General features: G+C 42.1%; 1 protein-coding gene across 6 annotated transcripts in view; it reads left to right on the forward strand.

The window, feature by feature from the left end:
* asph (aspartate beta-hydroxylase) overlaps window positions 1-26,146 on the forward strand; it is a 74,582-nt gene extending 48,436 nt beyond the window's left edge. For 4 of the 6 annotated variants that reach the window (XM_083928441.1, XM_083928438.1, XM_083928442.1 and 1 more), the window contains 7 exons: window positions 907-993; window positions 1,405-1,478; window positions 1,740-1,793; window positions 19,417-20,407; window positions 22,952-22,996; window positions 23,081-23,125; window positions 23,622-26,146. In XM_083928441.1, coding sequence (XP_083784567.1) covers window positions 907-993; window positions 1,405-1,478; window positions 1,740-1,793; window positions 19,417-20,407; window positions 22,952-22,996; window positions 23,081-23,125; window positions 23,622-23,629 — 1,304 coding nt within the window. In that variant the 3' untranslated portion in view covers window positions 23,630-26,146. Of the gene's footprint in view, window positions 1-906; window positions 994-1,404; window positions 1,479-1,739; window positions 1,794-19,416; window positions 20,408-22,951; window positions 23,001-23,080; window positions 23,126-23,621 lie in introns of all 6 variants that reach the window. The other 2 variants (XM_083928440.1, XM_083928439.1) reach the window with 2 other exon arrangements.
* Window positions 26,147-27,355: the final 1,209 nt, after the last annotated feature.

A 27,355-nucleotide genomic window follows, 5' to 3' on the forward strand; every position in this document is an offset into this window, starting at 1 on the left:
GCTGATTTTCTATCACTTTCTAAACAATAAAAAATAACAATATTTCAGAATGAATCCAGTATTAATACTTTGTTCTGTAGTTTTGATCTCCAGTGTAGGTTGAAAAGGATTTGCAAATCATTGTATTCCGCTTGTATTTACATTTCACACAATGTCCCAACTTCATTGTTATTGGGGAATTATTATTATTATTATAATTTTAAATTAAGATTGACAAATGATTATCAATCAATGTCTGTTTATTTGTGAAAAGGGAGATGAATACGTATTTGTACTTTTGGAAACTCGTCTAGTGCTATACAGCGATTGTCGAGAAAATGAACAGACAATTAAAATACTGCATACATTATTATAGACCTATTGGCCACATATTAAAGTGTTTTATGTTTTATAAGCAGCAGCATTGTCACACAGGTTCAGTTATTTAGCTTCACAGTATGTTCAGCAGTTTAATATTCTGTGAGCACTAAAAAATGATTTGTTATGACATTAAAGAATACAAAGACAGAACAGCAGATATTCCGACACAAATCTGTGAGCCCTGTTGATTAACTTTACTTAAATATTATGTTAAGACAGTTTTTAGACTTGATATTTAATAGTCCCTCGTTTAGTTAGACAATCAAAGTGTTACAGCTACAGAATCTTGATACAAACTAAGAAGCAAGTTATTCTTCCTGTGATGGAGCTGCGGTGAGTGAGTGAGTGAATGAGCGAATGAATGTTTGACACAATGGACCATGTAACATACAGACATGTCCTAAAAGTTGACCTGCTTATTTTAATGATCTGCTTGTCCAGGAAAAAATTATTTTTGAATTTTTAACCGTGGAAACATGTTGCATGCCAAAGATCTGCCATTGCACGTTCATTCTGACACATATTCATAACATAATGTGTTCTCAGCTGTTGTTGAGCCTGAACCTGTGCCTGTGGAAGATGTGATTGAAGCTACTGTAGCAGAGGACACGTCTGCAGCGACACCACTACTAGGTAGAGTGTGTGTGTGTTTCTGCTTTTTAACATAACCGGGAAAAAATCCTGAAATACTGATTTATACTCTGATTTGGGCTTTGTTCTTGCCAGTGTGGCTCTCTCTCTTCATCACTCTCTTGCTCTCCCATTGAACTGGAGTGATCCCTCTTTGAACACTGTCTTTTTAACTGACAAATCCTGCTTACTATACCTTTTTTTTTTTTGAGACATCTTGCAGTAATGAACATTGAAAGTTGCTTCGTTAGTTAGTTGAGTGCCTTGATACTGTATGTACTGAAGATGGAGATTGACACCAACAGGACCAGGCTTGGCGTGATCTGCCTCCCATAGCAGGGAGAATATCCTGTGACATTGCCACAATGTCTTGTGTGTGAGAGAATCTGTACAAGTCTCTGCCTCTCTCTCTAGAGCCTGAAGCTGAGCCTGAACCTGAGGTAGTGGAGGAGCCCGAGGCTGAAGCAGAGCCTGTGGAGACACCTGAGGTTGGTACAGGCCAGGTTAATTCCAAAACAGCAGTGGAACTGAGTCCAACTTCAGAGAGCCAGTTTTGATGCTCTTTCAAAAACTTGTCTGCTCAAAGTTGACCTTGTAAAACCAAATGAACACAAGAAGCTTAGCATTTTATTTATTAGTGAAACGTGTGTCACTTCAGTTCTAGCTTTATATTATACTAGTATATACAGTACGATATTAATGTTAATCTCAAATGACTTGTTCTTGACATGTATCTGTATTCTTTTCAGGTGATTGAGGAGGATCCAGAGGTGCTGGAGGAGGAGCCTCCTGCTGTGGTGGAGGTGTGTAGTTTTTGTTACTGCATTGGCAAACTGAAAGGTCTATCTTGGTTTATGGTGGGATGGAGGTGGAAGGATGAAAAAGTGTGTGTGGTCAATCAATTAAAATATTTATTTGTGAGTAATGGAATTATTGTCCATACTTAACTTGTAATTAAGATTCAAGGAGCTTTATTTATCCCGAGGGAAATTATTGTGCGACAGTTTCAATACAAAGGTGGGAAAGGATCAGAGTGACAATAAGCTTACATAAATCAAATCAAAATAAAGCTAACTGAAAAAATAAATCAAACAATAACTAAATGTGAAAGAGTGCAACAGACAGTGTGGTTAAACGTAGGTATATACAACAATACGCACCGTGTAGTTTAGCAGCATATTGAAATAAGAAGTACAAACTAAATAAGTGATGAGGAGCGATAAGTGAAAACAGTGTTAAAAGTGTAGCAGCATTTCTTACAGAAGTAAGTTACAGTACAACTAAAAGTGATGTAGTGATGATATAAAGTGATCTAATGTGACAAGTGACATTTGCTCAGGACACAGTGTCTCCACTGTTCCTTACCTGAACGGGGGGAGATGAATTATACAGTTTGATGGCCACAGGAAGAAAAGACTTCCTCCGGCATTCAGTGTTACACCGGGGGAGAATGAGTCTGTGGCTGAAGGTGCTTCTGCTGGAGGTCAGCAGCTGGTGGAGAGGGTGAGTGTTGTTGTCCAGAATGCTGTGCAGTTTAGACAGCAGCTAAAATAGCTTAAAGTGTTGAATAGAGAGAGAGCAACTGTTGCTGGCTGCCGCTCTACACAGCGCCGGAAACTCAGATGATCCTATTATCTGTTCCAAATTTACCTTAAGGGGATATTTGTCAAGTTTTTATTACTCTTACCAACATGGGAGTGGACAAATATGCTACTTAATGCAAAGTTTATTATTATTGCAACAATCCAAAATCCAGAATGTTCTCCAAATTAACACTAAAGGTACTGTATGCTCCAAAAATATGCTGCATGGGCAAATTGACCTGAATGTAACATGAAATATTTTATATTCGTACATTGGGTAGGTATTCTGTTGTCTGTTTTGGTACTTGGATATATTCAGGTTTGTTATTTTTGTCACTTACTTGTTGTTCTGCTACTAACATTAGCTGCTCTGTTTCATCAATGTAGGCTTTAAAGATGTGCATGCATGCTGAAATTTACCCCAGAGTTAGGAGCAATAACCAGTAATTAGCCTATTATTTCTGTATTCCACCGAAACACTGACGCCTGTGCAAGTCAGAGACTCAGAGCCGCTTCTGTCGGAATCGTGTTATAACAGCCGTCTGGTGTGTGTATGGGGGTCTGTGTGCTTTAACTGTAGCAGACTGCTGTTGTTTTAAGGTTCTTTAATGAAGATAAACTTCAAGGAGATTTATCTCTATTTGCCATCCACAATTATTTATTTTTTTGTAATTCACGTTTTATAAGTTTTCAAGCAGCGGTTGTTGTACCAGAGTAGAGGACTTTACAGTGAGAAAGGAGAGTTTACCATGAGGCATGAATACAACATATGAACAAAAGTACCACAAAAAGCAAGTCAGAATTTCCAAGTCCTAACCATGCTATTTAACATGGGGTCCAATAAGTTACATTAATCATTTTGTAACTAACTAAAAGTCTGCATTTCCCTTGATACTTTAAACCATGATTCAATAATTTGCGCCTAGTTTCACCAGATATCTCTTCCTATATATCCCTCTCCCAGCATCTCTTAAGGCCTTCTTAACTGGGTGACTGAGACCCCCTCAGTAGGTTGTAAAAGTATGCTGATTTCCTCTTGAAGTATCCATCCTGTTCCAGTCTGCTTTGTATTTCAGTTCTAGATGTAAGCGGTACCTGTTTAAGATGTGACAAGATAGGGCTGCGTAACTAGAGATATTTCCAAAAATCCTTGTTTGAGAGTTTGAACTTTCACCCTAATTGTTAAAAACAAAGAAACTGGTCTCCATCAAATACATTCCAGATATAAACAATTCCCAACTTGACCCAACTAGCCCATGAAAATACCTTTTTACCTATCCTGAGGCTTTTATTGTACCACAAAGAAGTTTTATTTGTAAAATTAGGATATGAGCCCATGATTTTATGTGAGGCTTGCCCTGTCTCCTGTGAGAAGGTGAGGATTGTGTAATCATTGGGAATATCACCACTAGTAGTTTGAGTGATAAAGGCCTGAGTCTGGTAGGGGTACATAAGTTCCTTCTCTATAGACACCCACACAGTATGTATAATTTTGAGACAGAAAGCATAATGATACCAGGCTATGCCAGGGAGGCCCAGTCCTCCATCCTCCATAGTGGCATAAAGTTTTGTCTGATTTATATATGTTTTTTTACCCCCCCATAAAAAGCTATACATGGCTTCATTATATTTCAATAATGCACTTTGTGGCAAGCTTAATGGTAACATATTACTTATGTAATTAATTTTGGGAACTATTACCATCTTAAAAATATAAATTTTGTCCAATTTTGTAATATAAGCTAAATTTTATGAATTAGAGGGAGAGGGTGATTCTCATAATACTATCCATCCCTGCCTGATACTAGGTGGACAGATTCTCGATAGGGGCATCTCTTCAGACTTTGACCAATTTATTTTATAACCAGAAACACCTGAAAATGAGTCGATCAGAGTGAGGATGTAAGGCATTGTTGCTGATGGACGCCGGCACAGTAATAAAATATCATCTCCGTACAGAGATAATAATAATAAAAGAGGGGCCAACACCAAATTTTTCTAATAACTCAAAAAGAAATGCCCACCCCACCCTGTCGAATGCTTTTTCAGCATCCAGCGAAAAAGCTACTGTTATATCTGTTTCGTTTCCAGCATGCCACGAGGTGGAGCAGCCTGCGTAGAATATCCTGCTCTTAATCAAAACCGACCTGGTCCGGATGAATGAGTTTTGGTAAAAAAAAAATCTCCAATCTGGATGCTTAAATCTTGGCAAGCATCTTAGTGTAGACATTAATCAGTGATACTGGGGGGTAGTTGCCAAATTTCTGTGGGTCCCTGTCTTTTTTATGTATTAAAGTTATTATAGCTGTTTGCATACTATCTGGGAGAGAACTTTTTTCTAAGGCATTCTTAAAGACTCTTCTAATGTAATTTTTGCTCCAATTCGATCCTGTTCCTGCTGGGATAGAGTTGGACAATTTACAGTGGATAAAAAAAGAACTGAAAACTTGAGTTTATCTTTGATAAAATGTGACAAATATACCATTGATGTCCATGTCGTCTGTTTTCAGTTCACCTTTATCATTCTGCACTCTAGCTATAATTGACTGAGCATACTGCTGCTTTGCTCTCTGAGCAAGTAACCTCCCTGTTTTCTGCCCTTGTTCAAAATATTTTTGTTTAATTCTGAATAATATATATTCGACTTTTCTCTGTAATATAGAATTGTATTCTACTTTTAATGTATGTAGTTCCAAAAGCATGGTGTGGTCAAATTGAGTGGAGTGCATATTTTCTATATTTTTTTTTTATGTCCAACTACAGTTCATGGAGACGTTGAACAGATCTCTTCTTCAAATATAAACAATCTTGAACGAGCTGACCTCTAATAACCGTCTTAAAAGTATCCCACTCCGCGGCTGGATTTAACACTGAGCCTTCATTGTTCAACTAGTAATCCAGTATCTCACTTTTAATAAATTCCACTGAATGATCATTCCTGAGCAGAGATGAGTTAAATCTCCACCTAGTGGGCCGGCGCTTCGATACTGACCTAAACGTAGTCTCATCCCCACTGGTGCATGATCAGATATTAAAACAGTACCTATAATTGTTTGTGCAGTGATAGAGAGCATAGATTTTGAAATCAGAAAATCTATTCTTGAATAAGAAGTATGTGGATGGAAATAAAAAGTAAATTCTTTGTCTGACTAAACCTAGCTCCTCTTTCCGTGTATCAATTGCTTTTCGGGCCTGTTAGGGTCGTGTAACACCCCATTAGTATGTTTTATCAACTTAAGGATCTCTAACTTTGTTAAAGTCCCCACCTAATACTATATATGGATATCCAAACTGTGTAATTGCATTACTAATATCTACAAAGAAACCTGGCAATTCTGCAGCATATACATGTACTTTTCTACATATACAGAAAAGTACACTTAATACCAAAAAGTTTAGCATCCATAGCTATCAGTCTCCCCTCTTCATCTGATTATTGTTGAGTATTTTGATATTAAAATTCCTCCGAACTAAAATGGCGACTCCCCTCTGACTAGAGCACCTGGCACTATAAAGAACTTACCCTACCCAATCCCTTAGCAGTAATAATGTATCTCCTGTATAAAGACTAGATCTGGGTTTTTCTGTTTAAAATACGAGAGAATCTTCCTCCTTTTGATGGCGTGAGTTATGAGTCTGCACCCTTAACGTTCAATGATGTCTAACCAATTCACCCACAATTTATTATTACTCCGTGTTCCAAATTATTACGCAAATTTTAATTAAGTGTTATAAAGATTACATATTTTGTTTTTCAATTAAACTCATGGATGGTATTGTGTCACAGGGCTCTTTAGATCACTGAAATCCATCTCAGACACCTGTGACCAATTAGTTTGCCAGGTGAGCCCAATTAAGGAAAAACTACTTATGAAGGGCGTTCCACATTATTAAGCAGATGACCATTTCCAAGCAATTTGGGAAAGAAAAAAGATCTCTCTGCTGCAGAAAAGCGTGAAATAGTTTAATGCCTTGGACAAGGTATGAAAACCTTAGATATTTCACGAAAACTTAAGCGTGATCATCGTACTGTTAAGAGATTTGTGGCTGATTCAGAGCACACACGGGTTCGTGCAGATAAAGGCACAACGAGGAAGGTTTCTGCCAGACAAAAACATCAGATTAAGAGAGCAGCTGCTAAAAAGTTTACAAAGTAGCAAACAGATATTTGAAGCTGCTGGTGCCTCTGGAGTCCCACAAACATCAAGGTGTAGGATCCTCCAGAGGCTTGCAGTTATGCGTAAACCTTCTATTCGGCCACCCCTAAACAATGGTCACAAGCAGAAATGGCTGCAGTGGGCCCAGAAATACATCAAGACTAATTTTCACACAGTCTTGTTCACTGATGAGTGCCGTTCAACCCTGGATGGTCCAGATGGATGGAGTAGAGGATGGGTGGTGGACGGCCACCATGTCCCAACAAGGCTGCGACGTCAGCAAGGAGGTGGTGGAGTCATGTTTTTGGCGGGAATCATGGGGAGAGAGCTGGTTGGCCCCTTTAATGTCCCTGAAGGTGTGAAAATGACCTCTGTAAAGTATGTGGAGTTTCTGACTGACCACTTTCTTCCATGGTACAAAAGGAAGAACCGTGCTTTCCGTAACAAAATCATCTTCATGCATGACAATGCACCATCTCATGCTGCAAGGAATACCTCTGCATCATTAGCTGTTAAGGGCATAAAAGGAGAGAACCTCATGGTGTGGCCCCCATCCTCCCCTGACCTTAACCCTATTGAGAACCTTTGGAGCATCCTCAAGCAAAAGATCTATGAGGGTGGGAGGCAGTTCACATCCAAACAGCAGCTCTGGGAGGCTATTCTGACATCCTGCAAAGAAATTCAAGCAGAAACTGTCCAAAAACTCACAAGGTCAATGGATGGAAGAATTGTGAAGCTGCTATCAAATAAGGGGTCCTATGTTAAAATGTAACTTGACCTGTTAAGACATTTTTGATTGAAATAGCTTTTGATTTCACCAACTATGACCTCCTAATGCTGCAAATTCAAAAAATGAGCTTTTTCAGTTAACAACCTTTAAATGTTATAAAACTGCGTTGTGCGTAATAATTTGGAACAGTGCGTTTTAAGTTTTTTATTTTTGAAAAAATACTGTTATCATTGGGAGGTTTGTTGAATAACATTTGAATTCATTAAACAACAGTTGATGACTTGAAAATTATGCTGACTGTCGTTTGCATCGACTATTTAGGAAAATCTGAGAAAAATATAATTTGCATTATAATTTGGAACACAGTGTAGATGTATGATAAAACCAATACTTATAAGCATTTTTTCGAAGATATTTACCGATCTCCTGCCCTGTTAGATCTCTCCCTTATGAAACGACCAAACTTGCATAAAACACAACACAAAATAACAAAGCCCTGACACAACGTATATAAAAAAACAACTGTGAGCCAAAACAGAACTTGAGGCTCTCCTACTCTAAACTGCAATAGTGCGTCTGCTTGAGGGGACACCATCTTTTCCTTTTTCATATAGATGTGCTTCTCATATGCATGACTCATAATAACTAGTTAACCACAGCTGAATATTATGTCTTTCAGAAGAAAATTTAGATAACACACTTAAAGAAAAGAGTTTAAAAAAAAAAAGAAACCCTGCACATTCTATACACGCACAGGCTACTCAAAATAACCAAAATAACTCTATATTCACGTGCTCTAAATGCACGTCTATTAAAAAGAAGAATACGCCAATAGCGTGTGCATGTCCATGTAAGAGCAAGTCCTCCTCAAAGTCGGTGTATAGTCCTCTCTGGAGACACGTGTGGAAGTAACACACTGTGTCTGGTGCTTTTAAAATAAACACCTAGGAGAATAGCTATTAAACGTACCGTAATTTCCGGACTATAGAGCGCACCTGACTATAGGCCGCACCAGCTAAATTTAGGGGAAAATACAGATTGCTCCATATATAAGCCGCATCCGACTATGAGCCGCAGGCATTTTGATGTGTAATTACCGTAGTATATAGGGGTTCTTGCTACCACGGAGGGGATTGTCGGGACAGAGATGACAGTTTGGGAACGCAAAGCGTCCCATTTATTAACAATAAATCTTTCAATCAAACTTTCACATCTTTGACATGGCGAACAGCATTCGTGCAGAGAACAAATAATAAAACGGTGCAAAGTAAAACAAAGTGCTCACCTGTAACACGGCAGTAAAAGTGCAGTCCCGCGGCCGTTTGTGTTATCAAAATAACATTCCTACTACCGGTATATGAAAAGTCAGTCTTTAATCATTGTGTCATCGTCTTCCTCCTGCGTACTAAAACCACCGAAATCCTCTTCGTCGGTGTCGGAGAAGAACAGGTCCAAAGTGGCGTCGTCAGCCACTCTCTCTCCGTTGTTCTCGCTCTCAAAACCTTCATCTTCGTCAGTGGAATCAACGGCTCCGGCTTCGTCAGCCGTTACGCCGTCCTCTTCATCATCACGACGCAGCAGTCCAGCTTTTCGAAAGCCGTTGATGATTGTGGATGTTTTCACACTTTTCCATGCCGTCAGGATCCACTGGCAGACTTGAGCAAAAGTTGCTTTTCGCATGCGACCAGTTTTGGTCAATGATTTCTCACCGTTAGTCATCCATGCCTCCCACTGAACTCGTAGTGCCACTTTATAATCAAAGTGTTTTTATTGATTTTTTCATATTCAAATAGCATACAGCAAAACATCCCATTCAAAAAAAAGGACAGTAAACTCAAAACATGCATTACAAAAACAGGTCTAGACTACAGACAAACGATAACAACACGGGGGGGGGGGGGTTATCGTAGCTGCTAATTATGTTGGAACATATGAAAACTCATGTTCAAAATAAAAAATAAAAGGCTGCCAGACCTTCAAGTATCTTAGTGTTGCCCTGCAAAGCAAATCTAAGACGCTCTAATTTAAGATGTGCCATCACCTCCTCTACCCACCGTTCATGAGATGGCGGGGTTGCCTTTATCCAGTTAAATAAAATCAGTCTTCTGGCCAGCAATGAAGAGAATGCTATTGCTTTCCTTTGAGCACTCGTGAGTTGTGCTACACCTGATGCCACACCAAATATAGCTGTCAGAGGATCAGGCTCTATGTCTGTGTTGTAAATGGATGAAAAAGTTTCAAAAATTTTGAGCCAGAACTTTTTCAGCCTGGGACAACGCCAGAACATATGACTTATGTTGGCTGGCACCTGTTAACATCGAGGGCAAGTCGGATCAGTACCCTGATAAATTCTTGCCAGTTTGTCCCTTGAGAAATGAAGTCGGTGTAGCACCTTAAACTGTATCAATCCATGTCTAACACATACAGAAGAAGAGTGTATTAACTCCACTGCCCCTCTCCAATCAATTTCTGATATATCTAACTGTAACTCGTCCTCCCATTTATTTTTAATGTAATCAAGGGATGGGGAGGCCACCTTCTGAATACTCATATAAAGCATGGAAACCATCCCTTTATTGGTCGGATCCATGTCCAGAAGCCCATCTATCCATCCACTTTGTGGTAGTTAGAGGTCTTTTTCACAAAATCTCGGACCTGAAAGTATCTGAAATAATTTGTTTTTAAGGGGATTCCATACTCCTTCTCCAGCTGAGCAGCAGACATGAATACACCATCTTTAAAAAGTTTTTTGACGCATTTCACCCCCGCTCTATGCCATTCTCTAAACGCTGCTCCCCCAAGGGCAGGGGAAAACAAATGATTTCCATAAACAGGAGCCGACAAGAGGGCCTTTCTGTTTTTAAAATGTGTCCTGAATTGGGCCCAGATTTTGATAGAGCCATGTACAACAGGGTTATTTGTATAAAGATGTTTGCTCAAGGGCAAAGAAGTGCAGATCAGGGAGCACAGGGACACCGGGCTAGATGCATATCTTTCCATATGTACCCACACTGGTATTTTATCCACATCTAACTCTGAGACCCAATACAACAGCTGATGTATGTTAGCTGCCCAATAATAGTGCATATAATTTGGTAGGGCTAGACCTCCTTCCTCCCTCTGTCTCTCTAGGAACTCTCTTCTTATCCGAGGGACAGTTTTTTTCCAAATAAAGGTAGACGTACATTTACTTAATTCTTTAAAAAATGATTTGGGAATGAAGATTGGAATTGTCTGGAACAAATAAAGGAACCGTGGCATTATAGTCATTTTAACAGCATTTATTTTTCCTGCCAATGACATGGGAAGAGATGACCATCTCTCCATATCCAGTTTTGCCTTATCCAATGCTACTTTAAAATTGTGGTTAAATAGATCTTTGTGTTTGCTTGTTACAGTAACACCTAAATATGTATATTTATCCTTATTTGTTGAGAAAGGATAGGCTTGAAATGATAGTCTCCTCGCCTGCCTATTAATTGGGAAAAGCACACTTTTTTCCAGGTTGATTTTATAGCCCGACACGTTCCCAAAGTCCTCGATAATACCAACAGCCACCGGGATGCTCATGGCAGGATCTGACAGAAAGAGGAGGAGGTCGTCGGCATACAGCGAGAGCTTATGATTTTGTGTCCCCCTATGTATACCCCTCAGTCTAGAGGTATTCCTCAGCATTATTGCAAGAGGTTCAATAGCTACATCAAACAGCAGGGGTGACAAAGGACATCCCTGTCTTGTTCCCCGAAACAGGGGGAAGGATTCAGATATTATACTGTTTGTTCTTACCATAGACTGGGGGTTTGCGTATATAATTTCAATCCACGAACGGAGTTTAGGGCCGAATCCAAATCTCTCAAGGGCTGTGAGCAGATAGAAATACTCTATTCTAGCGAAGGCTTTGTGGGCATCAAGGGATATCACAATCTCAGGTTCAAGATTATCTTCAGCAGTGTTAATCACATTAAACAAGCGACGGAGATTACTGGAAAGTTGTCTGCCAGCAACAAACCCTGTCTGGTCAGGATGTATTATCTTATTCATAACTGGCTCAATCCTAGCTGCCAATACTTTGGCCAATATTTTATAATCACAGCCAAGTAGACTCACTGGACGGTATGATTCACACTTAAGCGGATCCTTATTCTTCTTTAGGAGTACTGAGATCATAGCCTGTGACATCGTTTTGGGTAGAGCTTTCTTGTCAAGGGCCTCCTCATATACTCTACAGAGCAGGGGCACCAGTTTAGGGGCAAATTTTTTGTAGAACTCACTTGGGAAACCATCAGGACCCGGTGCCTTGCCTGTCTTCATATTCCGGACCGCTCTCTCCACCTCTCCCGCAGTCAGGGGTCCCTCCAATCTATCCCTATCTGTCATCTCTAGGGATGGTATTTCTAGAGTATCAAAAAAATTATTTACTCGTTCCCTGTCATTTATCTCTGAAGTGTATAAATTCTTATAAAAAGACATAAATTGGTTGTTAATACTCTTCTGATTGATGATTTTATTTCCCATATTATCCCCTATATCTACTATCATACCAGCAGCTGCTGATTGTTTCAGCTGGTGGCTCAAGAGCTTACCAGCATGCTCACCATGTTCATAGGGATCCTGTCTCGACCTAAGATATAGATCTTCTTCACGATGACTTATAATGATATCATATTCAGTTTGGAGCAAAACCCGCTTTCTATGTAACTCCTCAGAGGGAGCCATTGAATTTGCCACATCGACTTCTTTTATTGCCTTCAATAGCTCGGTGGCACGTTTCATCTTTCTTTTCTTTTCACCAGCATTGTATGAAATTATTTGACCTCGTATGTAAGCTTTTAAGGATTCCCATAAAATGCCATTACTTATATCTGGGGTATCATTAATCTCTAAGAAGAAATCTATTTGCGAGTTTATAAATTTTGTAAAAACGTCATCTGCCAATAGCCTGTTGTTAGAGCGCCACATTCTTTGAGGTGTCATGTTCCCAGGAAAGCACAGTTTCAATATGACTGGACTGTGGTCTGATATTACTATACCAGAGTATTCCATATCTATTACTGTAGAGGTCAGTTTATTATCTAATAAGAAATAGTCGATTCTAGTATATGTCTGATGTGGTGGGGAGTAAAAGGAGTACTGCCTACAAGTCGGGTTTTTGAATCTCCACGGGTCAGATATGCCATATGTCTCACAAAAAGAGTTGATGCATTGTGCTGATTTACTCAATACGTTGGGGTTTGGGCTAGAGCGGTCCAAAGTTGAGTCAAGGACACAGTTCAGATCTCCCCCCAGAATCAGATTATGGGTATCCAAGTTAGGTAATAATGAGAATAGGTCTTTAAAAAATAAGCATTATCCCAATTGGGTGCATAAACATTTGCCAGCACTACTGGCATATTGAATAGCTTTCCAACCACAATAATATGCCGATACTTTTACAGTAGTTGTCTCTACAAAGTGTACACTCCTGTGTATAAGGATGGCCACTCCCTGGCTATTACTATTGAAATTTGAGTGGTAAACCTGATTGAATCCCCCCCTGCAGAGCTTGAGGTGGTCCTTGTTCAACAAATGTGTCTCCTGCAAATAAGCTATCTCTTCTCCCTGATCTCTTAAATGTGAAAATACCTTATTCCGTTTAGCTGGCTTATTGACCGCCCTTACATTCCAGCTCATCAGTTTTGTATCCATTCTGCTCGATACCATGATTCATGCCATGTCTGGAGTTCACAGCCCAATGTCCCAATTGCGTCCCTGTGGTACCCACCATCCGGATCACACCTTGAAGGCCTGGCAGCAAAAGTAAATAAAATAAAAAAGAGGTTCTGGGAGGGAAGGGGGAGGGAAACACACATACACGCACACATATATACAATACAGAACATATAACATGTATAAACGCTAACCCAAACACAGTGCTCTTTAACGAGCTCTGTCACGACCAACCGGTCCACCATCTCCTACACAGCAAGCCTACCGCGTGTGGCTCCGTGTATATCATCCCTTTAGTCCTAAGGGTATAACATCATCCCTTGACCCGAGTAAGGTAGAGTAATAGAATAAGATAAAAAGCAATACCATAAACATAAGGGGTATGCAACAATAGCTAAGAGGGAACAACCAGCTCTTGAATTTTGAACGGAATGAAACAGTAATCTGAGGGAGGACAACAATAGCGCCTGAAAAGAGATGTAATGAAATATAAAAGAAACAGAAAATGACTGTGTACATTCGCCTAAATATACATTTGAGTCAGATATTATTTTTTAAATATTGTCAAGCCTGAACAACTGTATCTAAATCGTCCCATTTCAAGGTGTCGACAAGTGTAAATATCTACTTAGCCAAGTGCAGACCACAGGTTTCACCCGGGAATCAGATTCTTCTTGATATAATCCACAGCTTCTTTCGGGCTCTTGAAGATTTTCATCCGTCCTCCTTCTGGCGTAATCACCAACGATGCCGGGTATCGTAGCCCATATCTGACCCCCGTGCAGGTCCGCAGGAGGCTTCTCGCTTCTCTGAAGGCTGCTCGCTTACTGTTTACCTCTTGGGTGTAGTCCGGGAAGATGTGGATCTGCCCGTTCCGACCCTCGGGTGTTCTCTCCATTTCCCTCGCCTTCCTCAGCATCTCCTCTTTCTCTGTACAGTAGTGACATCTCACGACGAAGGCTCTCGGTGGGGCTCCGTTCCTGTCTCGTCTCGCGCCGAGTGTCCGGTGTGCTCGGTCCAGCGTCGGCGTTACTGTCAGTCCCAACTTTTCTTTCAGCAAGCTAGCTACAAAGTCCGACGGCTTCTTGCCTACCTCGGCCCCCTCTTTTACTCCCACGACACGTATATTGTTGCGTCGTGATCGCGCTTCGAGGTCTTCACTCCGTCCCCTCAGCTTCATTTCCTCCTTCTCCATTTCTTTCAGTCTTGTCTCCATGTTGTTAATAGAATCAGACTGACCATTCAGCGTTTCATCCACCTCTTTTTCCCGTTCTTCCATCCTATTAGCCAGACTGCTAGTTTTATCACCAATCAGTCTCAACTCCCCACGTAGTAACTCGAACTGGGCATTAGTATTTTCTTCCAGACACTTTGTCCATTTTTCCATCTCGGCCTTCATCTCTTGTCTTCTTTTCTCTATTTCTTCTTTACACCTCACTATCTTCGTCTCTTCTCTGCATTTCGTGATCTCACCATTGCCTTTTTTAATCTCGGACATCATATCTTTAGCCCACTGAGGCATGCTGTCGGCATTTGTTGGGTTAACATCGCCCCTGCTAGCTGAGGAGGCTAGGTTGCTAGCGCCTTGCGTCTTCTCTCCACCTGTCCGAGTTGATCGGGCGGTCATTTTCGATCGTGAACTGCACTGAAAAACACACTCGTTTGTTACCAACACGAAACCTTATGTGTTCGGTCCCTCAAAATGATGGAAATATGGTGATATTGCTATTTTTTGACTACTTTTACACGGAGCCTCCGCACATACGTCCTCACACGGCAAAGCACATCCGGAAGTCCGTAGTGCCACTTTAAAAGCACGATTCACACTGATGTCCAGTGGCTGCAAATGCTTCGTTGTGCCCCCAGGAATTACAGCTGGAATAGAGTTTGTGCTCTTGATGGCTGCTTTCACAGCATCTGTGATATGGGCCCTCATGCTGTCCAAAACGAGCAGTGCTTTTTTTTTGCGAAAAAATCCCCAAGGTCGCTTGCCATAGCACTCATTCAGCCATTCCTTCATAACGCTTTCCATCATCCACCCTTTCTGGTTGACTTTTACGGAGATGTCTTTCGGGAATTTTTCATTTGGCATAGTAATCCGTTTAAAAATCACCATCGGTGGAAGCTTTAGTCCGGATGCTGTGCAGCCCAGAACACAAGTGAAATGTGTTCTCTCATGGCCAGTTGTTCTCAGTGTGATGGACGATTCACCTTTTTTGTTAACAGTCCTTGTGAGAGGCAAGTCAAAGGACAGAGGCACTTCATCCATGTTTATTATCTCGTCCGGTCCGATGGAATATTCGTCTATCTTTCTTTGTGTGAATTCGCGGAAGTTTGTTATTTTCTCCTTGTGGTCGGGGGGGAGTTGCTGACTCAGAGTCGTCCGTGCCCTAATGGACAGTCCTTTTCGTCTCATAAATCTGAGACACCATGATGGTCCACCTCTAAAATCTTCAATATTCATTTCTTTGGCGGTTGTTTGGGCTTTCAGTCGGATCTACACGGTGGAAACACCCCGGCCGTCTGCTCTCTGTGTGTTCACCCAGTCCTCAAGAAAGTTTTCAAGTTCCGGCCATCTGCTTTTATTACCTCTGAAGGATTTTTTTGTCTTTTTGCATTGAATCAGTTTTTCATGCTGCAGTCTCCAACGTCTCACCATTGATTCATTGATGTCAAGGGTACGTGCAGCAGCTCTATTTCCCTCCTTGACAACCAGATCGATTGCCTTTAACTTAAACGCAGCATCATATGCACTTCTCCGTTTTTTTTCCATATTGGAGGTTGTTTGCATAAACACTTTCTTCGCACAAACTGTCGCTGACGCTCTCCTACTCTTTGTTTAGCTCTCGTTACCTGGCGCCAGATGTCAGCCTCCGTCTCGCGCATCCTCGGTAGTGCGCGCCCATGGTTACCGTAAGCCGTAGAAAAGCTGCACCGTCGATAAGCCGCAGGGACCAGAACGAGGGAAAAAAGTAGTGGCTTATAGTCCGGAAATTACGGTACCTATATTAGCCATCGTGACTTTCAAAACAAAGTCTTATATTCTGATGCTCAGTCCTGTGTTCTAAGGAAGGCTGCTGCTGCATTTGACGAGGTTAAGGTCTGGAACCTGTTGTATCACAATCAGAAATACTTTTGTTACAAAACTCCAGATATACAAACAGCAAATATTTTACAGACTAAACTAAATTTACAGAAATTAATATTTACCGTCGTGAACCGTATATACAAGATCAAAGATTGTCTGTGGTTGAGTCTGAATCACAGAGAGGAGGTGACAGGCTCTCCAATGGATGCATTGTATAGTTTAATGACCACAGGCAGGAAAGAAATCCTGTGGCGCATCTATGTGCGAGGAGTCTTCTGCTGAAGGTGCTCCTCTACTGGGCCAGTGTGTCATAGAGAGGGTGGAAGACATTCTCCAAGATAGACTGGAGCCTGGACAGCATCCTCCCCTCTGCCACGGTCGCCAGGGTGTCCAGCTCTTCCCCTGCGACATTACTGGCCCTCCTGATCAGTTTGTTCAGTCTGTTGGTGTCTGCGACCTTCAGCCCACTACCCCAGCATGTAACAGCGAAGAAGAATGCACTGGCCACAACAGACTCATAAAACATCCTCGGCATCGTCTGGCAGATGTTAAAGGACCTCAGCTTCCTCAGGAAGAAGAGTCGACTTTGGCCCTTTTTGTGGACAGCCTCAGCATTTCTAGTTCAGTTCAACTTATTATTGAAGTACACCCCCAGGTACTTATACTCCTCTACAGTGTCCACAGGGACCCCCTGGATGGAGACAGGGGTCACAGGTGTTTCTACTCTCCTCAGATCCACTACACTCACTCCAAGTGACAAAGACCTGTATTCAGTTTCATCCCCCTATCCAATGCAGCCAACTATTGCTGAGTCATCAGAAAATTTCTGAAGGTGGCAGGACTAATAGTTAGTTCAATAATTGAAGTATAAGGTGAAAAGGATGAAGAGAAAGGGAGATAGAGGACAGTCCCCTGTGGCGTCCCAGTGTTGCTGACCACCCTGTCAGACACACAGTTCTTTATGCGTACATACTGTGGTCTGCCCATCAGGTAATCCACAATCTAGGACACGATTGGGGCCTCCACCTGCATCGCAGCCATCTTCTCATCTAGTAGAGCCAGGAGGATGGTGTTGAATGCACTGGAGAAGTCAAAAAACATGACACTCAGTGCTCACAGGCTTGTCCAGATGACTGTAGCTGAGTCTACAGTCATCTGGACAAGCCTGTGAGCACTGTGAGTGAAGGTGTGTTTTTTGTTTTTCTGGACTATAACCTGGTCTGGTCGCTATGCCGGCCGGCACTCTCCGGAGTAAACAAAGGCAGCATGTCCCGGTGGAAGCGGCATTGATAAAAACTGCACGGAAAGAAACACGAAAACAATAGAAAGTAACCTCATTGTAGAGGGGAGAAGTTAGGATGAAGAAACAGAACAAACAAAAGAGAATAAAAGGTAAGAAAATAAAAAAAAATTAAAAAACAAGAACTCAAAGGCTGGTGTAGTAACAGGCAACATGCAGCTTTCGTGCATTCGCACTTGTTTGCTGAGACTTTCAGAGTTGCTGGATACACCATGGAGTATGACATCCCCCGTTCCTGGAGCGGCTCCTTTACCATGTCAAACTCGCTGCTGAAGCACATCTTGAGGAAGATCCTGAAAGAAGGAGATCCTGTTGCCTTGCTATTTGATTCTCCTCTTCTCGTGGGCCGCTCAAACTGCTTCTTTTGCGCTGAATCTAAGGAGCGAGCCAAGACATGATGGCTGTGCCCCTCGTCTCGTTTTGGGCCGACCCGATACACTTGTTCCAATTCAAATGCCGCATCCACGTAGTGTTGTTTTTGGCGGCCTGTTTTACTTTTAGTCTAGTCTAGTTTTAGTCGACTAAAAGTCTGAGAGTTTTAAAAGAAAATGGAATATTAGTCTCTTTTTAGTGATGCAATTATATTTAATCAATATAATAAAAGTACCTAGTAGTATTGATGAAACCAACATTTCCTTTTAGCCAAACCCATGCAGATATCTTTAGTTTACAGCATGTACAGGTCTAGAAGAAGTAATCCAATTTATGTTGATGCTAAATTCAGTTCAGTGTTATTTGCTCAGTGAAATACAAAACTAGTGAAAGTATTTGGCCAACAAGGGGAAGTTTAGTGCACTTATAGAGTGAGTCAGTCAGGTAGGAACTAAAAACACACTTTACACTCTCACAAATACATACACACGCTAGCCGCGCGCATGCTCACACACAGGCACACACACACACACACACACACACACACACCTTTTTTAAGTTGATAAGGTGGAGTCCAAACTAGCCCCTCGGATATTACTAGCGTTCTTGAGGTCAGAAATCCTGGTTTCAGCCTCCGTCACTCGTGCCCCAAGCTTTTCCACAGTGGTTTGTAGCATCTCCAGGCTTGTTTTCATGTTACTCACATCAGCTGCATTCCCGTGCAACAGGTCTTTGATGCTGGCAAGTTTGGACATTGTGTTGTCAAGTGTGGTCGGAGTCACGGCCTTTACAGTCGGATTCTGTTTGTGCAGCATCTTGTTCTCCGTCACGTTCTTTTTTGATTGTTTCAAAGAACGAGGGTGGTTTTGCCTAGGGTCTTGTATTGCTTGCCCTTTCCAAAACTATCTGGCAAACTTTAGACGATATATGACGGCCATAGCATGGGGTCAGGGAAGTATCACTTCATAATACCATGGTAACTGCTTTGCAAAACAGACAGGTAGTGATTTAGTCAAAAGTCGCCCAGGTGGTGGTGAGTGTATAGATAGATAGGTAGTGGTATTTACAGTGCTTTTTCCAAATGCTATGCATGTGTTGTCAAACTGATGATGTTTTCTTAATATGCTTGTGTTTTGTCTATTTGCACGTGTTTTCTCAAGTTGCAGTGCTATGAGCTCTTGGGGCCACCATATAAAGCAGCATATTTGTCCACTCCCATGTTAAAAATATCAAAAACTTGACAAATATCCCTTTCAGGTACATTTGGAACAGATAACAAAACTAGTTTGTGATCTATTGAGTTAACCATGAATCACAAACTATATTTAACCATGATTAATTGCCCATCAGTTGACAGCCCTAGTCTAAATATCATTCAGCACCAAAAGGTGCTGTTGTGAGGAACTTTTTGACTATAGGGAAACAGGACAAAAGTAGCTTTGATTTTGTGAAAATGTTTTGCTAACCTTTGACAATGTTTCTTGATTCAGGCTGTTCCGGTTGAGGCAGTAACAGAGGTGATGGCAGACCAGCCTGATGAGGAGGCAGCAGCTGAAGAGGAACCAGAACCAGAGCAGCCTGTGGAGGAGGAGACTGTTGACGAGGCCATAGAGGAACCACCAGCAGAGGTGGAGGAGATCGAGGAAGAGGAGGAGGCTGCTTATGAGGTCATGGAAGAACCTGCCGTAGTGGAGGAAACCAAGGAGGAGGCTGCTGCTGAAGAGATGGCATCAGATGTTGACACTGTAGAGGAACAAAGTGCTCATACAGAAGAAGCTGTTGAGGAGCCCGCTGAGGAGCAGGCAGCACCTTCAAGAGAGGCTGTCGAGGAAGTAGCAGATGAGGAAGAAGCAGCTCATTCAGAGGAACCTGCTGAAGAGGAGGCTGCTCCTCTAGAAGAAGCTGATGAGGAGGAAGCAGAAGAAGAGGAGGCAGCGCCATCAGAGGAGCCTGCTGAAGAACAGTCAGCTCAAACAGAAGAAGCTGTGGGGGTAGCGGAAGAGGAGGAGGCAGCACCTTCAGACGAACCTGTTGAGGAGCCTACTGAAGAAGAGGAGGCAGCTCCAACAGAAGAAACTGTTGAGGAGCCTGCTGAAGAAGAGGAGGCTACTCCAACAGAAGAAATGGTTGAGGAATCTACTGAAGAAGAGGAGGCAGCTCCAACAGAAGAAACTGTTGAGGAGCCTGCTGAAGAAGAGGAGGCAGCTCTAACAGAAGAAACTATTGAGGAGCCTGCTGAAGAAGAGGAGGCAGCTCCAACAGAAGAAACTTTTGAGGAGCCTGCTGAAGAAGAGGAGGCAGCTGCAACAGAAGAAAATGTTGAGGAGCCTGCTGAAGAAGAGGAGGCAGCTCCAACAGAAATAACTGTTGAGGAGCCTGCTGAAGAAGAGGAGGAAGCCCCTTCAGAAGAAAATAAAGAGGAGGCTGCAGACACAGTGGCAGCTCTGGAAGAAGTAGTAGAGGAGGAGCAAACGGTACCAGGTAAAGAGGAAAGCTTACCAGTTGTATTTGGTGCTGTCAAGATATGCAAGTTTTAACTTAAAAACTGACTTGTAGGAATAGTCCGACATTTTAGGAAATATGCTTATTCACCTTCTGGAGGACTTGTTGTTAATAAGAAGGTTGACAAACTCTTCCTGTTAGTCTGTGTACAGGTCCTGTGAGGGAAAGAAGTAGTATAAAGCCTAGTGATCCACAGGGAACTGTGATGTCACTTGAGTTAGGATCTCTGGGTCAGAAGATTACAAGTTTCAAAGGGGAACAAATGTGGGGTTATGGAGAGAGTTGACCAGACCAGGACAGATGCTTGATGCCACATTAACTGCTACTAACACGGCAGGAACCAGGAAGAATGCAAGGCATAAAAAAACACAACATATGTGGCTTTTCTGCATATGAAGCTACTTCCAGTAGCCCGTGAGCTAGAACTGCCAGTCTAGCCTCTCCGGGAAACATCACCTTATCGTGGTGGAGAGGTTTGTGTGTCCCTGTGAACCTAAGGGCTGTGTTGTCTGGAGCCTGGTGCTCCTGGTAGGGTCTCCCATAGCAGAGTGGTCTCAGGTGAGGGGCCAGACTAAGAATGGTTCACAAAGACCCCATGGACAAACGAGGAAGAAGAGAGTCCCTGCTCGGAGGAAGCCGGGCCCAGACGTCTGGTGGCCAGGTTTGCCACGGAGCCTGGCCGGGCACAGCCCGAATAAGCGATGTGGCACCTCCCCCCACTACACCCACGGTGTGAGGCGCCGGGCGGCTGTGGGGATACTCACGAACCCCTGGCTGAGCGCCGTGGTGTTGGGGTTTACTCGGGTGGACGAGAGGGTCGCCTCCTTACGCCTGCGGGTGGTGGAGGGGGGGGGGGATTTTGACTGTTTGTGCATATGCACCGAACAGTAATTCAGAGTATTCTGCCTTCTTGGAGACCCTGAATGGAGTCCTGCATTGGGCTCCAGTAGGGCACTCCATAGTTCTGCTGGGAGACTTCAGCGCGCCCATGGGCACGAGAGCTGAAACGTGCACACTCGCCAAGTAATATGTGCATGAAGGGGGGGGGGGGGGGGTGTTGCAGTCGATCCACTGCACTGTTGTGACGAAAAGAGAGCTGAGACAAAAGGCAAAGCTCTCGTTCTACCGGTCAATCTTCGTTCCTACCCTCACCTATGGTCATGAAAGCTGGGTCATGACCAAAAGAACAAGGTCGCGGGTATAAGTGGCTGAAATTAGTTTTCCCGGGAGGGTGGCTGGAGTCTCCCTTAGAGATAGTGTGAGAAGTTCAGACATCCATGAGGAACTTGGAGTACAGCCGCTGCTCCTTTGCGTTGAAAGGAGCCAGTTGAGGTGGTCCTGGCATCTGGAAAGGAAGCTCCTTGGGTGCCTCCAGGCGCATCCAGCTGGGAGGAGGCCTCAGGGAAGACCCAGGACCAGGTGGAGAGATTATTTCGCTACACTGGCCTGGGAACGACCCGGGATCCCCCAGTTAGAGCTGGTTAATGTGGCCCGGGAAAGGGAAGTTTTGGGTCCCCTGCTAGAGCTGCTGCCCCCGCGACCTGACCCCGGATAAGCGGTTGAAGATGAGTGATGAGAGAGTGCTAGCTTGGCTCTGTTAAATTGTAGCAAATCAGCCTACCACCATCTCTAAATCAGAATAATAAGCACAGTACTGTATACGCCAGGCTATTTGTTGGCAGTGGAATGGTAACCAGAAAACATTACATTATTGTATACTTTTATATACTTATACACAGGTGTTTGTGGCTTGGTGGCAGAGTGGGTCGTCCTCTGATCGAGAGATTGGTGGTTCGATCCCCATCTCCCCCCCGGTCCACATGTCCTTGAGCAAGACACTGAACCCCAAATTGCTCCCCGTGCTGCGCATGGGTGTGTGAATGTGGTGTGAATGGTTAGATCAGATTAGATGGTATATAGATGTCCACTGCCATCAGCGTGAATGTCTGTGTGAATGGGTGAATGTGACAAACACTGTGAAGCGCCTTGAGTAGTCAGATGACTAGAAAGGCGCTATATAAGTACAAGTCCATTTACCATTTACCATTTGTCTGGATTCAACCAATTCAATACAACATGTCAATAAAAGAGCTTCAGGAGTTTCCCCATGTTTCCAGTTTTTGTGCTGCCTGACTGGAGCTGTCCAGTAAAAAAATATCCAATGAGTGTCATGGTCCTGAGCTGCTTGGTGCACTAAGCCACTCGTGGCAGAGGCAGAGCTTGTCCAACAGTGGATCAACCAGTAAGAGCTCAACACACTGCTAAGTGAACCATCAGGACAGATTCCACAGGCTCATTTCATCAGGGTTGATGAGAATATTTGATTTCAGGATCATTATTCAGGATATATACACTCCATATAATGTGCTGAAGCAGTACAATAAATCTACTTTGACTCAGCAAAGTGTCACAGCATCAAGCAGATGATCCGAGGCTTCCTTTTTTCTCTGTGTTGTACCAGTGCTGAAGTCAGTGTTCATTCATTCATACAGTTGCTTCATCTTTCCAATGTTTGTTCTACAGAGACAGGAAAAGGAGCACCTGAAGTAGAGGAGGCAGCAGAAGAAGGTGGGTATATGCACGCACGCACACCATTACAATCCTTCTAAGACCTTGTGGTTTTACTTGTGCGTGTGTTTCTCTTTGCTGCAGCAGAGTTTTTTGAAACAGAGGAACAGATTGAAGATGAGCACACAGGTAAACATTGTTTTCATTTAACTTCCTGCTCATAAACATCACTTGTACTGTATTTGACCACACTAAGCATCCTATGTCATTTTCTCCTGGTTTAGCCTCGGATCCACACTAAGATGACTAATAATGAACTAACAATATTTTCATCATCAGTTAATCAGCTGATTATTTTCTCTATGCATGGTTTAAGCAATACAATTTCCCAGAACACCAGGAAATAGCAGTCAGTTTCTAAAGCCAAGAGTGATGTCTTCAGGCTTAGTGTGAACCTAGCCAAACTTAAAGCTTGGATGTAAAGTAGTATGAACGTAGGAGGCTCTGCCCACTCTTATCCTGGCTTAGACTTGGTGAACCGTGATGTAATCCAAAGGTAATGCCACGAGGCCAGAACAGCTGTCTGCCATCAAAGTGGAACTGATAGTCAGCTGCACGTTGGCTGCTTTTACAGAAGAACACATCATAACATAAAGATTAAACTTTCTGTTTATGCTCTCCATAGAAACGTAGAGGCTGCAGTAGTTGTCATGGTGACGGAGCAGGGACCCACTGACCTTCATCAGCACCATCTGAGCATGCTCAGATTGATGTTGCATCTCTCCAACTCCAGAGAAACAATTGAGTCGTTATGACAACACTCTACCCATCGCCCCCTCTCTTGTCACACTTTCCTGTATTTTTTCCTTTTGGTGTAAATGTGAGATAATGGATGAATTGTTTGCTAATACGATACTCCTGTTCTTTCCCCTCTTGTCGTTTTATTTTTAATCACCATTTTTTCTTCTTGAAGTCAAGCACCCCTTTCAATTCTGTTCGGGGGGATTTAGTTGTGTGTGACTGAACACACGGTCAGACCATGTGAAAACTATGTGCTACACTTGCAGCCAGTTTACAGTCTTACCTGCAAGAGCTGCAACAATAAACTGCTCTGGGATTTTATTTTGAAGTCTATCAGTGATGTAGTTTGGCTTCCTAGAGCTGAATTCTAAGTTCATAGTTGAGCCATCATTTGGCAGTTTCAAATCAGTTTCTGGGTTAAAAGATCTAGGTCTTGATCTAGGTCAGTGAATGTCTTTGAAGGTTCAGAAGCTTCATAGATGCACTGCAGAATGTCTCTGCTCTGGGTGCTTCCCTCCTGCTGATCAACTTGATGGAGCTCACAAACTATCTCAAAATTAGGAATTAAACTCTGTCATTTCTGCCCCTCTTTGTGAGTTGTCAGTGTTGTCGATTCTATGCAAAGCTGTCGTCATGTCCGTCACCCACCTCCCCCAGCCTGTTTCTTTACCACTCAGTATGTGTCCAGGATGAGCTGGATGCTAACATGTGAATTCAGAGAAGCTTGTGTGTGTATACGTTCCTTCTGTAACCCATGATGAGCATGTTCTTGTGTGTTGAAATCTTTTACTAATCAATCCTTTGTGTGAGCCGTAGATGTAGATTTTTAATGTGTAACTTTTTTTCTTCTTGTTTATTCTCTAGCAACCTTTACCTCTGTTTGTTGCATTTTGTGGATTCCTAATTCCTTTTTTCATTTCCTATTTTTGGTCATATTTTCAGATATGATTACCAAGACCATCTAACTACACTATCAAATCATTTAAAATATGAAGTTGTAACTTTAAACTTCAGCTCTTTAAGTTTAAACTGTGATGACATCATGGATGGTGCAAAGCTGTCACACTGTGGTGTAAAGTTTATTTTTTCAAATACACCAGCTACATGGTGTGGCCCAGCAGGCTGGCTCAGACAGTTCGTCTCTGAATCCTTTAGCCCTGTGTGATCCAGACTTTCTTCAGTGTAAAAGGACCGGTTATCTCTGGCTCACGGAGGGTTAAATGGTTCAGGCGTCATATTCCTGTGGAAGGGGGCAATACCTAGCTGGCTCACACCAGTTAAATGAACCAAGACCGTTGCATTATCATCAGTGGGTGTGTTTTATGTACTTTGTGGCATGTTTCTTTAGTCACTGTTCCCTTTTCCTTTGTGACATCAGACTTTGTCTTGGTGTGATCCATAGTAGCAGGCCCAAAGGGTCAGAGAGCTAAACCTCATCTTACACATAATTTAGAAGGCCAATAAGTGGTGCCAGATCTGCAGGTAAACATCCTTTGGTGTCCGTGACAATAACATGGTCTTGGGACAAAGCACGGTGGATGTCACATTTCTGTTGTGATACTGACTATAACCAATATGTAGATCTGATCTTTTAGGATGATTCCATAACAACACTACTGTTAGTGGAAGATGAGAGACCAAGTTAAACATACTTCTTTTATATTCTGTATTCTCTCATTTGGTGTCACAGTCTCACTTTGTGTCTCATCCTGACATATTGTAACTACGAGATTGTTTCTATGGTGTGCAGTTATCATTTTGTAGGATGTCTTGTCCTCTAGCTGGTCTTTTCTACTTCCGGACACTTTGTAAGTCAGTGTGAACTGTTAAACCTTTTTAACATTGAAGATTACAATATTTACCAAGAGAGCGTCTAGATTTTTAAAGGAACATTTTTAACAAGGACATGGAGAAATAGAAACTAATTTTCTGAAACTGCGTTAAAAGCTTTTTACAAATCCATAAGCTGTTTGTGACAGACAGGTGTAAGAGGCTGTGCTACTTCAGGATAACTTTTCCTCTCCCACAATACAAAAGGAAGAGCAATAAAATCAGAGCGTAGAGCAACCTGTTGAAACAGATTTTTATCTTTTTCATTACTGATCTTTGATCACACCTCGTGTACGTGCTGGAAGTTGTTGTGATGACAGATTCACTCCTAGATAAAAGGTGGCAGCTGTTTTTGTCTGCTGGAAACTGCAGTAGACGAAGCTCCACAGTAGACTGGGGAAATAACGCTGTCGGTTCTGCCCATCTCTTTGCCTCACTGTTGTCTGCAGATCTATTATTGTCCTGTAGACGCTGATGTTGGTGATTAAATTATTGTGACGTAATGATGGATTGTGGAGATTGAAGTATCACAGTTTTCTGTAAATGATCTGTCGCTGCAATAAAAGGTTTGGGACAACACTGCATTGTCTTTTTTGATTCATCCATTTTGTGTGCCACTCATTTCCATTTAAGGGAATTATGGCTAATAAATGAATCACTTTATTCCTTATGTTTGATTCTTCAACCTTCTCGTAAAGGGGCAAGCTGATTTTAACAGGGTGTAGCCCAGAATAAGCTTCAGCAAGAGCTAACTAGCTGTAAGGGGTTAGAAAGACAAATCTTTAATACCAATAGAATTTTGAATAATTTACTTCTCAAACTGAAGATTGTTGTGATAAAACAGTGACCACACCAAAGAAAGAAAGATTATTCACAAACAACAACTTGGGTTTTGTGACTGTATTGACTAATTGATTACATATACCGGTATGATTATATAACATGAATAATAAGCAGCATTAAAAATAACGAATAGACTAAGCTTTTTGTGGGGGATACAGGGAAGTACTTGAACCTAACGAAAGCTAGGCTACATTTAACGCTAATATTTCTATAACCATACTTTTATTAAAAGGAAAGTCTCAGAAATGCCAGAACGTCTTTCACTGGAGCACTCACCCTGCAGAGATTCTGGGTCAAAGTCAGAGCAGTTGCCTTAACAACAATTTGGTGACTCGATTTCTGAGACAAAACCTGGGGACATTTTTTGTTCAGAGCTGTAAAAACCTCAAAAAATGAGGATTTTGTCTTTGAAAAAAACAAAAAATGGGACACTGCCCTTACTATTCATAAAGCAGTTTCTCCCACCCTATTTCTCATAAATTACAAAGAATTTGATTAACAATGAGTTTTTTTCCACCGATAAAAGTAGCTGAGATCAAGAAGATCCATAAAATCAGCTGTAATAAACAGGTATCCGCCAGACACTCCACCCAAACTAAGGCCTCCTCCTTACACCATCTGATTTTCACAGGATTTGGGGAAGAGTTTGAAATGGAAAATGCCCGTTCATGCTAGAGTGAAACTGAAATGTCATGTTAAAACTACCAGAGTAGTACTAAACAGTTGTTAGTTGCATCACTGCTAATAATGTTAGCAATAGCTGTGGCTGACAAACGGCTCTGTTTTATCACAAAGAGTCTATACTGGCTGCCCTTCACACATGAAAAAAATGATTTGAGTGCCCTTTACTGTGCCCCTTCATACAATAAACGATGTGCAAGAATATGGCAAACCAAAAAAAACAGGTTGTGGTTAGCTAATGAGGTGCAGACATTCCTCATGCAA

The sequence above is a fragment of the Echiichthys vipera genome, assembly GCF_963691815.1.
Source record: "Echiichthys vipera genome assembly, chromosome: 15".
Taxonomy (NCBI): domain Eukaryota; kingdom Metazoa; phylum Chordata; class Actinopteri; order Perciformes; family Trachinidae; genus Echiichthys; species Echiichthys vipera.